This window comes from Pristiophorus japonicus, unplaced genomic scaffold (assembly GCF_044704955.1).
Source record: "Pristiophorus japonicus isolate sPriJap1 unplaced genomic scaffold, sPriJap1.hap1 HAP1_SCAFFOLD_269, whole genome shotgun sequence".
Classification (NCBI taxonomy): domain Eukaryota; kingdom Metazoa; phylum Chordata; class Chondrichthyes; family Pristiophoridae; genus Pristiophorus; species Pristiophorus japonicus.
The window spans coordinates 251,951-268,980 of record NW_027252439.1 but is presented as its reverse complement, the minus strand read 5'-3'; the positions used below and the strand labels follow the sequence as shown (position 1 = coordinate 268,980).

General features: G+C 58.6%; 1 protein-coding gene across 1 annotated transcript in view; it reads left to right on the top strand.

Moving 5' to 3' along the window:
• Positions 1-17,030, top strand: part of LOC139247291 (lysosomal acid phosphatase-like) — a 64,352-nt gene that overhangs the window by 44,495 nt on the left and 2,827 nt on the right. Inside the window, exon 6 of the mRNA XM_070871594.1 lies at positions 12,426-12,601. Coding sequence (XP_070727695.1) covers positions 12,426-12,601 — 176 coding nt within the window. The remainder of the gene's footprint in view (positions 1-12,425; positions 12,602-17,030) is intronic.

The window sequence follows — 17,030 nt, the reverse complement described above, 5'->3', positions numbered from 1 at the left end:
GGTCTGGGGGAGAGAGAGAGAGAGAGAGACGGGTCTGGGGGAGAGAGAGAGAGAGAGAGACGGGTCTGGGGGTGAGAGAGAGAGACGGGCCTGGGAGAGAGAGAGACGAGTCTGGGGGAGAGAGAGAACGAGAGAGAGAGAGACAGGCCTGGGGGGAGGAGAGAGACGGGCCTGGGAGAGAGAGAGAGACGGGCCTGGGAGAGAGAGAGAGACGGGCCTGGGAGAGAGAGAGAGACGGGCCTGGGAGAGAGAGAGAGACGGGTCTGGGGGAGAGAGAGAGAGAGAGAGAGAGAGACGGGTCTGGGGGAGAGAGAGAACGAGATAGAGAGAGACGGGTCTGGTGGGAGAGAGAATGAGAGACGGGTCTGGGGGGAGAGAGAGAGAGAAAGACTGGTCTGTGGGGAGAGAGAGAGAGAGACGGGTCTGGGGGGAGAGAGAGAGAGAGAGACTGGTCTGGGGGAGAGAGAGAGAGAGACAGGTCTGGGGGGAGAGAGAGAGGGAGACGGGTCTGGGGGAGAGAGAGAGAGAGAGAGACGGGTCTGGGAAGAGAGAGAGAGACGGGTCTGGGGGGAGAGAGAGAGAGACAGGTCTGGGGGGAGAGAGAGAGAGACGGGTCTGGGGGGAGAGAGAGAGAGAGACGGGTCTGGGGGAGAGAGAGAGAGAGAGACGGGTCTGGGGGAGAGAGAGAGAGAGAGAGAGAGAGAGAGACGGGCCTGGGAGAGAGAGAGACGAGTCTGGGGGAGAGAGAGAACGAGAGAGAGAGAGAGACGGGTCTGGGGGGAGAGAGAGACGGGCCTGGGAGAGAGAGACGGGCTGGGAGAGAGAGACGGGCCTGGGAGAGAGAGAGAGACGGGCCTGGGGAGAGAGAGAGAGACGGGCCTGGGAGAGAGAGAGAGACGGGCCTGGGAGAGAGAGAGAGAGACGGGTTTGGGGGAGAGAGAGAGAGAGAGAGAGACGGGTCTGGGGGAGAGAGAGAACGAGATAGAGAGAGACGGGTCTGGGGGGAGAGAGAGAGAGAGAGACGGGTCTGGGGGAGAGAGAGAGAGAGAGACGGGTCTGGGGAGAGAGAGAGAGAGAGAGAGAGAGAGAGAGACGGGCCTGGGAGAGAAAGAGACGAGTCTGGGGGAGAGAGAGAACGAGAGAGAGAGAGACGGGTCTGGGGGGAGAGAGAGAGACGGGCCTGGAGAGAGAGAGACGGGCCTGGGAGAGAGAGAGAGACGGGTCTGGGGGGAGAGAGAGAGACGGGTCTGGGGGAGAGAGAGAGAGAGAGAGACGGGTCTGGGGGAGAGAGAGAGAGAGAGAGAGAGAGAGACAGGTCTGGGGGAGAGAGAGAGAGAGAGAGAGAGAGAGAGACGGTCTGGGGGGAGAGAGAGAGAGAGAGAGAGAGACGGGTCTGGGGGGAGAGAGAGAGAGAGAGAGACGGGTCTGGGGTGAGAAAGAGAGAGAGATAGAGAGACGGGTCTGGGGGGAGAGAAAGAGAGAGAGGGAGAGAGACGGGTCTCGGGGAGGTAGGGAGGGAGAGAGAGAAAGACGGATCTCGGGGAGGGAGAGAGAGAGAGACGGGTCTGGGGGGAGAGAGAGAGACGGGTCTGGGGGGAGAAAGAGAGAGAGAGAGAGAGAGAGAGACGGGTCTCGGGGAGGGAGAGAGGGACGGGTCTGGGGGGAGAGAGAGAGAGAGATTGGTCTGGGGGAGAGAGAGAGAGAGAGACGGGTCTGGGGGAGAAAGAGAGAGAGAGACGGGCCTGGAGGTAGAGAGAGAGAGAGACGGGTCTGGGGGGAGAGAGAGAGAGAGAGATTGGTCTGGGGAGAGAGAGAGAGAGAGAGACGGGTCTGGGGGGAGAGAGACGGGTCTGGGGGTAGAGAGAGAGACGGGTCTGGGGGAGAGACAAAGAGAGACGGGCCTGGGAGAGAGAGAGAGAGACGGGTCTGGGGAGAGAGAGAGAGAGAGAGAGAGAGACGGGTCTGGGGGGAGAGAGAGAGAGAGACGGGTCTCGGGGAGGGAGAGAGAGAGAGAGAGAGAGAGACGGGTCTGTGGGGAGAGAGAGAGAGAGAGAGACGGGTCTGGGGGAGAGAGAGAGAGACAGACACGGGTCTCGGGGAGAGAGAGAGAGATACGGGTCTGGGGGAGAGAGAGAGAGAGAGAGCCAGGTCTGTGGGCAGAGAGAGAGAGAGAGAGAGACGGGTCTGGGGGGAGAGAGAGAGAGAAAGGGAGAAAGACGGGCCTGGGGAGAGAGAGAGAGAGAGAGAGAGAGAGACGGGTCTGGGGGCAGAGAGAGAGAGAGAGACGGGTCTGGGGGAGAGAGAGAGAGACAGACACGGGTCTCGGGGAGAGAGAGAGAGATACGGGTCTGGGGGGAGAGAGAGAGAGAGAGACGGGTCTGTGGGGAGAGAGAGAGAGAGAGAGAGAGAGAGAGACGGGCCTGGGGGGAGAGAGAGAGAGAGAGAGAGACGGGTCTGGGGGGAGAGAGAGAGAGAGAGAGACGGGTCTGGGGGAGAGAGAGAGAGACGGGTCTGGGGGGAGAGAGAGAGAGACGGGTCTGGGGGGAGCGTGAGAGAGAGAGAGACGGGTCTGGGGGGAGAGAGAGAGAGAGAGAGAGAGAGAGAGACGGGTCTCGGGGAGGGAGAGAGGGACGGGTCTGGGGGGAGAGAGAGAGAGAGACGGGTCTGGGGGGAGAGAGACGGGTCTGGGGGGAGAGAGAGAGACGGGTCTGGGGGAGAGAGAGAGAGAGAGAGACGGGTCTGGGGGAGAGAGAGAGAGAAAGAGAGACGGGCCTGGGAGAGAGAGAGACGGGTCTGGGGGAGAGAGAGAACGAGAGTGAGAGAGATTGGTCTGGGGGAGAGAGAGAGAGAGAGACGGGCCTGGGAGAGAGAGAGACGAGTCTGGGGGAGAGAGAGAACGAGAGAGAGAGAGCCGGGTCTGGGGGGAGAGAGAGAGACGGGCCTGGGAGAGAGAGAGAGACGGGCCTGGGGGAGAGAGAGACGGGTCTGGGGGAGAGAGAGAGAGAGAGAGAGAGAGAGACGGGTCTGTGGGGAGAGAGAGAGAGAGAGAGAGAGAGAGACGGGTCTCGGGGAGGGAGAGAGAGAGAGAGAGAGAGACGGGTCTGTGGGGAGAGAGAGAGAGAGGGAGAGAGACGGGTCTCGGGGAGGGAGGGAGAGAGGGAGGGAGAGAGAGAGAGAGAGAGAGAGAGAGAGAGAAAGAAAGACGGGTCTCGGGGAGGGAGAGAGAGAGAGAGACGGGTCTGGGGGGAGAGAGAGAGAGAGACGGGCCTGGAGGTAGAGAGAGAGAGAGACGGGTCTGGGGGGAGAGAGAGAGAGCGACGGGTCTGGGGGAGAGAGAGAGAGAGAGAGACGGGTCTGGGGGAGAGAGAGAGAGAGAGAGACGGGTCTGGGGGGAGAGAGAGAGACGAGTCTGGGGGAGAGAGAGAACGAGAGAGAGAGAGACGGGTCTGGGGGGAGAGAGAGAGACGGGCCTGGGAGAGAGAGAGAGACGGGCCTGGGAGAGAGAGAGAGACGGGCCTGGGAGAGAGAGAGAGAGACGGGTCTGGGGGAGAGAGAGAGAGAGAGAGAGACGGGTCTGGGGGAGAGAGAGAACGAGATAGAGAGAGACGGGTCTGGGGGGAGAGAGAATGAGAGACGGGTCTGGGGCGAGAGAGAGAGAGACGGGTCTGGGGGAGAGAGAGACGGGTCTGGGGAGAGAGAGAGAGAGAGAGAGAGAGAGGGAGAGACGGGTCTGGGGGGAGAGAGAGAGAGAAAGACTGGTCTGTGGGGAGAGAGAGAGAGAGACGGGTCTGGGGGGAGAGAGAGAGAGAGAGAGACTGGTCTGGGAGAGAGAGAGACAGGTCTGGGGGGAGAGAGAGAGGGAGACGGGTCTGGGGGAGAGAGAGAGAGAGAGAGACGGGTCTGGGGGAGAGAGAGAGAGAGAGACGGGTCTGGGGGTGAGAGAGAGAGACGGGCCTGGGAGAGAGAGAGACGAGTCTGGGGGAGAGAGAGAACGAGAGAGAGAGAGACGGGCCTGGGGGGAGAGAGAGAGACGGGCCTGGGAGAGAGAGAGAGACGGGCCTGGGAGAGAGAGAGAGACGGGCCTGGGAGAGAGAGAGAGACGGGCCTGGGAGAGAGAGAGAGACGGGTCTGGGGGAGAGAGAGAGAGAGAGAGAGACGGGTCTGGGAGAGAGAGAGAGAGAGAGAGAGAGAGAGACGGGCCTGGGAGAGAGAGAGACGGGTCTGGGGGAGAGAGAGAACGAGAGTGAGAGAGATTGGTCTGGGGGAGAGTGAGAGAGAGAGACGGGCCTGGGAGAGAGAGAGACGAGTCTGGGGGAGAGAGAGAACGAGAGAGAGAGAGACGGGTCTGGGGGGAGAGAGAGAGACGGGCCTTGGAGAGAGAGAGAGACGGGCCTGGGAGAGAGAGAGAGACGGGCCTGGGGGAGAGAGAGACGGGTCTGGGGGAGAGAGAGAGAGAGAGAGAGAGAGACGGGTCTGGGGGGAGAGAGAATGAGAGACGGGTCTGGGGCGAGAGAGAGAGAGACGGGTCTGGGGGAGAGAGAGACGGGTCTGGGGAGAGAGAGAGAGAGAGAGAGAGAGAGAGAGGGAGAGACGGGTCTGGGGGGAGAGAGAGAGAGAAAGACTGGTCTGTGGGGAGAGAGAGAGAGAGACGGGTCTGGGGGGAGAGAGAGAGAGAGAGAGACTGGTCTGGGAGAGAGAGAGACAGGTCTGGGGGGAGAGAGAGAGGGAGACGGGTCTGGGGGAGAGAGAGAGAGAGAGAGACGGGTCTGGGGGAGAGAGAGAGAGAGAGACGGGTCTGGGGGTGAGAGAGAGAGACGGGCCTGGGAGAGAGAGAGACGAGTCTGGGGGAGAGAGAGAACGAGAGAGAGAGAGACGGGCCTGGGGGGAGAGAGAGAGACGGGCCTGGGAGAGAGAGAGAGACGGGCCTGGGAGAGAGAGAGAGACGGGCCTGGGAGAGAGAGAGAGACGGGCCTGGGAGAGAGAGAGAGACGGGTCTGGGGGAGAGAGAGAGAGAGAGAGAGACGGGTCTGGGGGAGAGAGAGAGAGAGAGAGAGAGAGAGAGACGGGCCTGGGAGAGAGAGAGACGGGTCTGGGGGAGAGAGAGAACGAGAGTGAGAGAGATTGGTCTGGGGGAGAGTGAGAGAGAGAGACGGGCCTGGGAGAGAGAGAGACGAGTCTGGGGGAGAGAGAGAACGAGAGAGAGAGAGACGGGTCTGGGGGGAGAGAGAGAGACGGGCCTTGGAGAGAGAGAGAGACGGGCCTGGGAGAGAGAGAGAGACGGGCCTGGGGGAGAGAGAGACGGGTCTGGGGGAGAGAGAGAGAGAGAGAGAGAGAGACGGGTCTGGGGGGAGAGAGAGAGAGAGAGAGAGAGACGGGTCTCGGGGAGGGAGAGAGAGAGAGAGAGAGACGGGTCTGTGGGGAGAGAGAGAGAGAGAGAGAGAGGGAGAGAGACGGGTCTCGGGGAGGGAGGGAGAGAGGGAGGGAGAGAGAGAGAGAGAAAGAAAGACGGGTCTGGGGGAGAGAGAGAGAGACGGGTCTGGGGGGAGAGAGAGAGAGATGGGTCTGGGGGGAGAGAGAGAGAGAGACGGGTCTGGGGGGAGCGTGAGAGAGAGAGAGACGGGTCTGGGGGGAGAGAGAGAGAGAGAGAGAGAGAGACGGGTCTCGGGGAGGGAGAGAGGGACGGGTCTGGGGGGAGAGAGAGAGAGAGACGGGTCTGGGGGGAGAGAGACGGGTCTGGGGGGAGAGAGAGAGACGGGTCTGGGGGAGAGAGAGAGAGAGAGAGACGGGTCTGGGGGAGAGAGAGAGAGAGAGAGAGACGGGCCTGGGAGAGAGAGAGACGGGTCTGGGGGAGAGAGAGAACGAGAGTGAGAGAGATTGGTCTGGGGGAGAGAGAGAGAGAGAGACGGGCCTGGGAGAGAGAGAGACGAGTCTGGGGGAGAGAGAGAACGAGAGAGAGAGAGCCGGGTCTGGGGGGAGAGAGAGAGACGGGCCTGGGAGAGAGAGAGAGACGGGCCTGGGGGAGAGAGAGACGGGTCTGGGGGAGAGAGAGAGAGAGAGAGAGAGAGAGACGGGTCTGTGGGGAGAGAGAGAGAGAGAGAGAGAGAGAGACGGGTCTCGGGGAGGGAGAGAGAGAGAGAGAGAGAGACGGGTCTGTGGGGAGAGAGAGAGAGAGGGAGAGAGACGGGTCTCGGGGAGGGAGGGAGAGAGGGAGGGAGAGAGAGAGAGAGAGAGAGAGAAAGAAAGACGGGTCTCGGGGAGGGAGAGAGAGAGAGAGACGGGTCTGGGGGGAGAGAGAGAGAGAGACGGGCCTGGAGGTAGAGAGAGAGAGAGACGGGCCTGGGGGGAGAGAGAGAGAGCGACGGGTCTGGGGGAGAGAGAGAGAGAGAGAGACGGGTCTGGGGGAGAGAGAGAGAGAGAGAGACGGGTCTGGGGGAGAGAGAGAGAGAGAGAGAGAGACGGGTCTGGGGGGAGAGAGAGAGACGAGTCTGGGGGAGAGAGAGAACGAGAGAGAGAGAGACGGGTCTGGGGGGAGAGAGAGAGACGGGCCTGGGAGAGAGAGAGAGACGGGCCTGGGAGAGAGAGAGAGACGGGCCTGGGAGAGAGAGAGAGACGGGTCTGGGGGAGAGAGAGAGAGAGAGAGAGACGGGTCTGGGGGAGAGAGAGAACGAGATAGAGAGAGACGGGTCTGGGGGGAGAGAGAATGAGAGACGGGTCTGGGGCGAGAGAGAGAGAGACGGGTCTGGGGGAGAGAGAGACGGGTCTGGGGAGAGAGAGAGAGAGAGAGAGAGGGAGAGACGGGTCTGGGGGGAGAGAGAGAGAAAGACTGGTCTGTGGGGAGAGAGAGAGAGAGACGGGTCTGGGGGGAGAGAGAGAGAGAGAGAGACTGGTCTGGGGGGAGAGAGAGAGAGAGACAGGTCTGGGGGGAGAGAGAGAGGGAGACGAGTCTGGGGGAGAGAGAGAGAGAGAGAGACGGGTCTGGGGGAGAGAGAGAGAGAGAGACGGGTCTGGGGGTGAGAGAGAGAGACGGGCCTGGGAGAGAGAGAGACGAGTCTGGGGGAGAGAGAGAACGAGAGAGAGAGAGACGGGCCTGGGGGGAGAGAGAGAGACGGGCCTGGGAGAGAGAGAGAGACGGGCCTGGGAGAGAGAGAGAGACGGGCCTGGGAGAGAGAGAGAGAGAGACGGGCCTGGGAGAGAGAGAGAGACGGGTCTGGGGGAGAGAGAGAGAGAGAGAGAGACGGGTCTGGGGGAGAGAGAGAGAGAGAGAGAGAGAGAGACGGGCCTGGGAGAGAGAGAGACGGGTCTGGGGGAGAGAGAGAACGAGAGTGAGAGAGATTGGTCTGGGGGAGAGTGAGAGAGAGAGACGGGCCTGGGAGAGAGAGAGACGAGTCTGGGGGAGAGAGAGAACGAGAGAGAGAGAGACGGGTCTGGGGGGAGAGAGAGAGACGGGCCTTGGAGAGAGAGAGAGACGGGCCTGGGAGAGAGAGAGAGACGGGCCTGGGGGAGAGAGAGACGGGTCTGGGGGAGAGAGAGAGAGAGAGAGAGAGAGACGGGTCTGGGGGAGAGAGAGAGAGAGAGAGAGAGAGAGACGGGTCTCGGGGAGGGAGAGAGAGAGAGAGAGAGACGGGTCTGTGGGGAGAGAGAGAGAGAGAGAGAGAGGGAGAGAGACGGGTCTCGGGGAGGGAGGGAGAGAGGGAGGGAGAGAGAGAGAGAGAAAGAAAGACGGGTCTGGGGGAGAGAGAGAGAGACGGGTCTGGGGGGAGAGAGAGAGAGATGGGTCTGGGGGGAGAGAGAGAGAGAGACGGGTCTGGGGGGAGCGTGAGAGAGAGAGAGACGGGTCTGGGGGGAGAGAGAGAGAGAGAGAGAGAGAGACGGGTCTCGGGGAGGGAGAGAGGGACGGGTCTGGGGGAGAGAGAGAGAGAGACGGGTCTGGGGGGAGAGAGACGGGTCTGGGGGGAGAGAGAGAGACGGGTCTGGGGGAGAGAGAGAGAGAGAGAGACGGGTCTGGGGGAGAGAGAGAGAGAGAGAGAGACGGGCCTGGGAGAGAGAGAGACGGGTCTGGGGGAGAGAGAGAACGAGAGTGAGAGAGATTGGTCTGGGGGAGAGAGAGAGAGAGAGACGGGCCTGGGAGAGAGAGAGACGAGTCTGGGGGAGAGAGAGAACGAGAGAGAGAGAGCCGGGTCTGGGGGGAGAGAGAGAGACGGGCCTGGGAGAGAGAGAGAGACGGGCCTGGGGGAGAGAGAGACGGGTCTGGGGGAGAGAGAGAGAGAGAGAGAGAGACGGGTCTGTGGGGAGAGAGAGAGAGAGAGAGAGAGAGAGACGGGTCTCGGGGAGGGAGGGAGAGAGAGAGAGAGAGAGAGACGGGTCTGTGGGGAGAGAGAGAGAGAGGGAGAGAGATGGGTCTCGGGGAGGGAGGGAGAGAGGGAGGGAGAGAGAGAGAGAGAGAGAGAGAGAAAGAAAGACGGGTCTCGGGGAGGGAGAGAGAGAGAGAGACGGGTCTGGGGGGAGAGAGAGAGAGAGACGGGCCTGGAGGTAGAGAGAGAGAGAGACGGGCCTGGGGGGAGAGAGAGAGAGCGACGGGTCTGGGGGAGAGAGAGAGAGAGAGAGACGGGTCTGGGGGAGAGAGAGAGAGAGAGAGACGGGTCTGGGGGAGAGAGAGAGAGAGAGAGAGAGACGGGTCTGGGGGGAGAGAGAGAGACGAGTCTGGGGGAGAGAGAGAACGAGAGAGAGAGAGACGGGTCTGGGGGGAGAGAGAGAGACGGGCCTGGGAGAGAGAGAGAGACGGGCCTGGGAGAGAGAGAGAGACGGGCCTGGGAGAGAGAGAGAGACGGGTCTGGGGGAGAGAGAGAGAGAGAGAGAGACGGGTCTGGGGGAGAGAGAGAACGAGATAGAGAGAGACGGGTCTGGGGGGAGAGAGAATGAGAGACGGGTCTGGGGCGAGAGAGAGAGAGACGGGTCTGGGGGAGAGAGAGACGGGTCTGGGGAGAGAGAGAGAGAGAGAGAGAGAGAGGGAGAGACGGGTCTGGGGGGAGAGAGAGAGAGAAAGACTGGTCTGTGGGGAGAGAGAGAGAGAGACGGGTCTGGGGGGAGAGAGAGAGAGAGAGAGACTGGTCTGGGGGAGAGAGAGAGAGAGACAGGTCTGGGGGGAGAGAGAGAGGGAGACGGGTCTGGGGGAGAGAGAGAGAGAGAGAGACGGGTCTGGGGGAGAGAGAGAGAGAGAGACGGGTCTGGGGGTGAGAGAGAGAGACGGGCCTGGGAGAGAGAGAGACGAGTCTGGGGGAGAGAGAGAACGAGAGAGAGAGAGACGGGCCTGGGGGGAGAGAGAGAGACGGGCCTGGGAGAGAGAGAGAGACGGGCCTGGGAGAGAGAGAGAGACGGGCCTGGGAGAGAGAGAGAGACGGGTCTGGGGGAGAGAGAGAGAGAGAGAGAGACGGGTCTGGGGGAGAGAGAGAGAGAGAGAGAGAGAGAGAGACGGGCCTGGGAGAGAGAGAGACGGGTCTGGGGGAGAGAGAGAACGAGAGTGAGAGAGATTGGTCTGGGGGAGAGTGAGAGAGAGAGACGGGCCTGGGAGAGAGAGAGACGAGTCTGGGGGAGAGAGAGAACGAGAGAGAGAGAGACGGGTCTGGGGGGAGAGAGAGAGACGGGCCTTGGAGAGAGAGAGAGACGGGCCTGGGAGAGAGAGAGAGACGGGTCTGGGGGAGAGAGAGAGAGAGAGAGAGAGAGACGGGTCTGGGGGGAGAGAGAGAGAGAGAGAGAGAGAGACGGGTCTCGGGGAGGGAGAGAGAGAGAGAGAGAGACGGGTCTGTGGGGAGAGAGAGAGAGAGAGAGAGAGAGGGAGAGAGACGGGTCTCGGGGAGGGAGGGAGAGAGGGAGGGAGAGAGAGAGAGAGAAAGAAAGACGGGTCTCAGGGAGGGAGAGAGAGAGAGAGACGGGTCTGGGGGGAGAGAGAGAGAGAGACGGGCCTGGAGGTAGAGAGAGAGAGAGACGGGCCTGGGGGGAGAGAGAGAGAGCGACGGGTCTGGGGGAGAGAGAGAGAGAGAGACGGGTCTGGGGGAGAGAGAGAGAGAGAGACGGGTCTGGGGGAGAGAGAGAGAGAGAGAGAGAGAGAGACGGGTCTGGGGGGAGAGAGAGAGACGAGTCTGGGGGAGAGAGAGAACGAGAGAGAGAGAGACGGGTCTGGGGGGAGAGAGAGAGACGGGCCTGGGAGAGAGAGAGAGGCGGGCCTGGGAGAGAGAGAGAGACGGGCCTGGGAGAGAGAGAGAGACGGGCCTGGGAGAGAGAGAGAGACGGGTCTGGGGGAGAGAGAGAGAGAGAGAGAGACGGGTCTGGGGGAGAGAGAGAACGAGATAGAGAGAGACGGGTCTGGGGGGAGAGAGAATGAGAGACGGGTCTGGGGCGAGAGAGAGAGAGACGGGTCTGGGGGAGAGAGAGACAGGTCTGGGGAGAGAGAAAGAGAGAGAGACGGGTCTGGGGGGAGAGAGAGAGAGAAAGACTGGTCTGTGGGGAGAGAGAGAGAGAGACGGGTCTGGGGGGAGAGAGAGAGAGAGAGAGAGACTGGTCTGGGGGAGAGAGAGAGAGAGACAGGTCTGGGGGGAGAGAGAGAGGGAGACGGGTCTGGGGGAGAGAGAGAGAGAGAGAGACAGGTCTGGGGGAGAGAGAGAGAGAGACGGGTCTGGGGCGAGAGAGAGAGAGACGGGTCTGGGGGAGAGAGAGACAGGTCTGGGGAGAGAGAGAGAGAGAGAAAGAGAGAGAGACGGGTCTGGGGGTGAGAGAGAGAGACGGGCCTGGGAGAGAGAGAGACGAGTCTGGGGGAGAGAGAGACGGGCCTGGGGGGAGAGAGAGAGACGGGCCTGGGAGAGAGAGAGAGACGGGCCTGGGAGAGAGAGAGAGACGGGCCTGGGAGAGAGAGAGAGACGGGCCTGGGAGAGAGAGAGAGAGACGGGTCTGGGGGAGAGAGAGAGAGAGAGAGAGAGACGGGTCTGGGGGAGAGAGAGAACGAGATAGAGAGACGGGTCTGGGGGAGAGAGAGAACGAGATAGAGAGACGGGTCTGGTGGGAGAGAGAATGAGAGACGGGTCTGGGGCGAGAGAGAGAGAGACGGGTCTGGGGGAGAGAGAGACGGGTCTGGGGAGAGAGAGAGAGAGAGAGAGAGACGGGTCTGGGGGGAGAGAGAGAGAGAAAGACTGGTCTGTGGGGAGAGAGAGAGAGAGACGGGTCTGGGGGGAGAGAGAGAGAGAGAGAGACTGGTCTGGGGGAGAGAGAGAGAGAGAGAGAGAGAGAGAGAGACTGGTCTGGGGGAGAGAGAGAGAGAGACAGGTCTGGCGGGAGAGAGAGAGGGAGACGGGTCTGGGGGAGAGAGAGAGAGAGAGACGGGTCTGGGAAGAGAGAGAGAGACGGGTCTGGGGGGAGAGAGAGAGAGACAGGTCTGGGGGGAGAGAGAGAGAGACGGGTCTGGGGGTAGAGAGAGAGAGAGACGGGTCTGGGGGAGAGAGAGAGATGGGTCTGGGGGAGAGAGAGAGAGAGAGAGAGAGAGAGAGACGGGCCTGGGAGAGAGAGAGAGAGACGAGTCTGGGGGAGAGAGAGAACGAGAGAGAGAGAGACGGGTCTGGGGGGAGAGAGAGAGAGACGGGCCTGGGAGAGAGAGACGGGCCTGGGAGAGAGAGAGAGACGGGCCTGGGAGAGAGAGAGAGACGGGCCTGGGAGAGAGAGAGAGACGGGCCTGGGAGAGAGAGAGAGACAGGTTTGGGGGAGAGAGAGAGAGAGAGAGAGACGGGTCTGGGGGAGAGAGAGAGAGAGAGAGAGACGGGTCTGGGGGAGAGAGAGAACGAGATAGAGAGAGACGGGTCTGGGGGGAGAGAGAATGAGAGACGGGTCTGGGGCGAGAGAGAGAGAGACGGGTCTGGGGGAGAGAGAGACGGGTCTGGGGAGAGAGAGAGAGAGAGAGAGAGAGACGGGTCTGGGGGGAGAGAGAGAGAGAGACGGGTCTGGGGGGAGAGAGAGAGAGAGAGAGAGAGACTGGTCTGGGGGAGAGAGAGAGAGAGAGAGAGACAGGTCTGGGGGGAGAGAGAGAGGGAGACGGGTCTGGGGGAGAGAGAGAGAGAGAGAGAGACGGGTCTGGGAAGAGAGAGAGAGACGGGTCTGGGGGGAGAGAGAGAGAGACGGGTCTGGGGGGAGAGAGAGAGAGAGACGGGTCTGGGGGGAGAGAGAGAGAGACGGGTCGGGGGAGAGAGAGAGAGAGAGAGAGAGACGGGTCTGGGTGGAGAGAGAGAGACGGGTCTGGGGGAGAGAGAGAGAGAGAGAGACGGGTCTGGGGGAGAGCTGTGAAATGTGATTGTGTAAAATGCACCTTCTGTAAGGGTCTTTATTGAGCAGTGGCGGGGTGATGCAATGGCTCCACCCGTGCTAAAAGTTGCATGTGGCTCCCGCAGGTCCTTCACTGTGGAGATGTACTACAGGAACCAGAGTGATTCCAAGGCACACCTTCTCACTCTACCATCCTGCACCAACAGTTGTCCCTTACACAAATTCATCCAAATCACCAGCAGTGTGATCCCGGAGAATCGGGAGGAGGAATGTCGGGCACACTATGGCAGAATCCAAATAGGTAAGGCACTGATGGTCAGCTCGCTAACTTCACTAACCTTTGACCCTGACCTGTGATGGGTTGGGACGATCCCCTCTATATCCAATCTGATATTTGGCTCTATTCCAATTTCCTGGGCTGCAGCTTCAGCGACACTGCTCTCTCCCATCAGTGGTCCCTGTATCTTATATTCAGGAGTGCACCCACTCGGCCCAGCATTTTATTGTGTGACAGCATCATTTGAGGCAATAGCGCCCCTTGTCTTCGGATCTATATTGTGTCTTCCTCATGCATGCTTCTCAAATCGTTCAGTAGGTACAGGTCAAACACTCAAGTAAGATAAGGCTGGAAGGAATTGATCAAGGCTGTCACAGACTTACAGTACACAGCTGAGGCCTTTGTTGCCTTTCTCTCAGCTGAAGTTCCCACCTGATGGACATTGAAATGGGCACAGTTCAGGGGGGGTCTGGGTATCAGCAATGGAGTCTCGGAGAGTGGGCACAGTTCAGGGGGGCTCTGGGTATCAGCGATGGGGTCTCGGGGAGAGTGGGCACAGTTCAGGGGGGCTCTGGGTATCAGCGATGGGGTCTCGGGGAGAGTGGGAACAGTGCAAGGGGCTCTGGGTATCAGCGATGGGGTCTCGGGGAGAGTGGACACAGTGCGAGGGGCTCTGGGTATCAGCGATGGGGTCTCGGGGAGAGTGGGAACAGTGCAAGGGCTCTGGGTATCAGCGATGGGGTCTCGGGGAGAGTGGGCACAGTGCGAGGGGCTCTGGGTATCAGCGATGGGGTCTCGGGGAGAGTGGGAACAGTGCAAGGGGCTCTGGGTATCAGCGATGGGGTCTCGGGGAGAGTGGGCACAGTGCGAGGGGCTCTGGGTATCAGCGATGGGGTCTCGGGGAGAGTGGGCACAGTTCAGGGGGGCTCTGGGTATCAGCGAAGAGGTCTCGGGGAGAGTGGGCACAGTGCGAGGGGCTCTGGGTATCAGCGATGGGGTCTCGGGGAGAGTGGGCACAGTGCGAGGGGCTCTGGGTATCAGCGATGGGGTCTCGGGGAGAGTGGGCACAGTGCGAGGGGCTCTGGGTATCAGCGATGGGGTCTCGGGGAGAGTGGGCACAGTGCGAGGGGCTCTGGGTATCAGCGATGGGGTCTCGGGGAGAGTGGGCACAGTGCGAGGGGCTCTGGGTATCAGCGATGGGGTCTCGGGGAGAGTGGGCACAGTGCAACGGGCTCTGGGTATCAGCGATGGGGTCTCGGGGAGAGTGGGCACAGTGCGAGGGGCTCTGGGTATCAGCGATGGGGTCGAGGGTAGAATGGGCACAGTACGAGGGGCTCTGGGTATCAGCGATGGGGTCTCGGGGAGAGTGGGCACAGTGCGAGGGGCTCTGGGTATCAGCGATGGGGTCTCGGGGAGAGTGGGCACAGTGCGAGGGGCTCTGGGTATCAGCGAAGGGATCTCAGGGAGAATGGGCACAGTGCGGGGGTGGGTGGGCAGGGGGGGCTTTGGTTCGTGCTCCAGCCCCGGGTAGATTGCAGTATTGTGAATGGAGGATTGTGTTTTATTCTTAATTGAAATTGAAACTACTCGGAGGAGAGAAATTGCTCAACAATGGCGTGTTACAGTGGGGTTTGGCTCAGATTGTGCCGGGGTCAACATAGAAACATAGAAAATAGGTGCAGGAGTAGGCCATTCGGCCCTTCTAGCCTGCACCGCCATTCAATGAGTTCATGGCTGAACATGCAACTTCAGTACCCCATTCCTGCTTTCTCACCATACCCCTTGATTCCCCTAGTAGTAAGGACTTCATCTAACTCCTTTTTGAATATATTTAGTGAATTGGCCTCAACAACTTTCTGTGGTAGAGAATTCCACAGGTTCACCACTCTCTGGGTGAAGAAATTCCTCCTCATCTCAGTCCTAAATGGCTTCCCCCTTATCCTTAGACTGTGTCCCCTGGTTCTGGACTTCCCCAACATTGGGAACATTCTTCCTGCATCTAACCTGTCTAACCCCGTCAGAATTTTAAACGTTTCTATGAGGTCCCCTCTCATTCTTCTGAACTCCAGTGAATACAAGCCCAGTTGATCCAGTCTTTCTTGATAGGTCAGTCCCGCCATCCCGGGAATCAGTCTGGTGAACCTTCGCTGCACTCCCTCAATAGCAAGAATGTCCTTCCTCAGGTTAGGAGACCAAAACTGTACACAGTACTCCAGGTGTGGCCTCACCAAGGCCCTGTACAATTGTAGCAACACCTCCCTGCCCTTGTACTCAAATCCCCTCGCTATGAAGGCCAACATGCCATTTGCTTTCTTAACCGCCTGCTGTACCTGCATGCCAACCTTCAATGACTGATGTACCATGACACCCAGGTCTCGTTGCACCTCTCCTTTTCCTAATCTGTCACCATTCAGATAATAGTCTGTCTCTCTGTTTTTACCACCAAAGTGGATAACCTCACATTTATCCACATTATACTTCATCTGCCATGCATTTGCCCACTCACCTAACCTATCCAAGTCGCTCTGCAGCCTCATAGAATCCTCCTCGCAGCTCACACTGCCACCCAACTTAGTGTCATCCGCAAATTTGGAGATACTACATTTAATCCCCTCGTCTAAATCATTAATGTACAGTGTAAACAGCTGGGGCCCCAGCACAGAACCTTGCGGTACCCCACTAGTCACTGCCTGCCATTCTGAAAAGTCCCCATTTACTCCTACTCTTTGCTTCCTGTCTGACAACCAGTTCTCAATCCATGTCAGCACACTACCCCCAATCCCATGTGCTTTAACTTTGCACATTAATCTCTTGTGTGGGACCTTGTCGAAAGCCTTCTGAAAGTCCAAATATACCACATCGACTGGTTCTCCCTTGTCCACTCTACTGGAAACATCCTCAAAAAATTCCAGAAGATTTGTCAAGCATGATTTCCCTTTCACAAATCCATGCTGACTTGGACCTATCATATTACCTCTTTCCAAATGCACTGCGATGACATCCTTAATAATTGATTCCATCATTTTACCCACTACCGATGTCAGGCTGACCGGTCTGTAATTCCCTGTTTTCTCTCTCCCTCCTTTTTTAAAAAGTGGGGTTACATTGGCTACCCGCCACTCCATAGGAACTGATCCAGAGTCAATGGAATGTTGGAAAATGACTGTCAATGCATCCACTATTTCCAAGGCCACCTCCTTAAGTACTCTGGGATGCAGTCCATCAGGCCCTGGGGATTTATCGGCCTTCAATCCCATCAATTTCCCCAACACAATTTCCCGACTAATAAGGATTTCCCTCAGTTCCTCCTCCTTACTAGACCCTCCGACCCCTTTTATATCATGAAGGTTGTTTGTGTCCTCCTCAGTGAATACCGAACCAAAGTACTTGTTCAATTGGTCCGCCATTTCTTTGTTCCCCGTTATGACTTCCCCTGATTCTGACTGCAGGGGACCTACGTTTGTCTTTACTAACCTTTTTCTCTTTACATATCTATAGAAACTTTTGCAATCCGTCTTAATGTTCCCTGCAAGCTTCTTCTCGTACTCCATTTTCCCTGCCCTAATCAAACCCTTTGTCCTCCTCTGCTGAGTTCTAAATTTCTCCCAGTCCCCGGGTTCTCTGCTATTTCTGGCCAATTTGTATGCCACTTCCTTGGCTTTAATGCTATCCCTGATTTCCCTTGATAGCCACGGTTGAGCCACCTTCCCTTTTTTATTTTTACGACAGACAGGAATGTACAATTGTTGTAGTTCATCCATGCGGTCTCTAAATGTCTGCCATTGCCCATCCACAGTCAACCCCTTCAGTATCATTCGCCAATCTATCCTAGCCAATTCACGCCTCATACCTTCAAAGTTACCCTTCTTTAAGTTCTGGACCATGGTCTCTGAATTAACTGTTTCATTCTCCATCCTAATGCAGAATTCCACCATATTATGGTCACTCTTCCCCAAGGGGCCTCGCACAACGAGATTGCTAATTAATCCTCTCTCATTACACAACACCCAGTCTAAGATGGCCTCCCCCCTAGTTGGTTCCTCGACATATTGGTCTAAAAAACCATCCCTTATGCACTCCAGGAAATCCTCCTCTACCGTATTGCTTCCAGTTTGGTTAACCCAATCTATGTGCATATTAAAGTCACCCATTATAACTGCTGCACCTTTATTGCACGCACCCCTAATTTCATGTTTGATGCCCTCCCCAACATCACTACTACTGTTTGGAGGTCTGTACACAACTCCCACTAACGTTTTTTGTCCTTTGGTATTCTGCAGCTCTACCCATATAGATTCCACATCATCCAAGCTAATGTCCTTCCGAACTATTGCCTTAATTTGCTCCTTAACCAGCAATGCTACCCCACCTCCTTTTCCTTTTATTCTATCTTTCCTGAATGTTGAATACCCCTGGATGTTGAGTTCCCAGCCCTGATCATCCTGGAGCCACG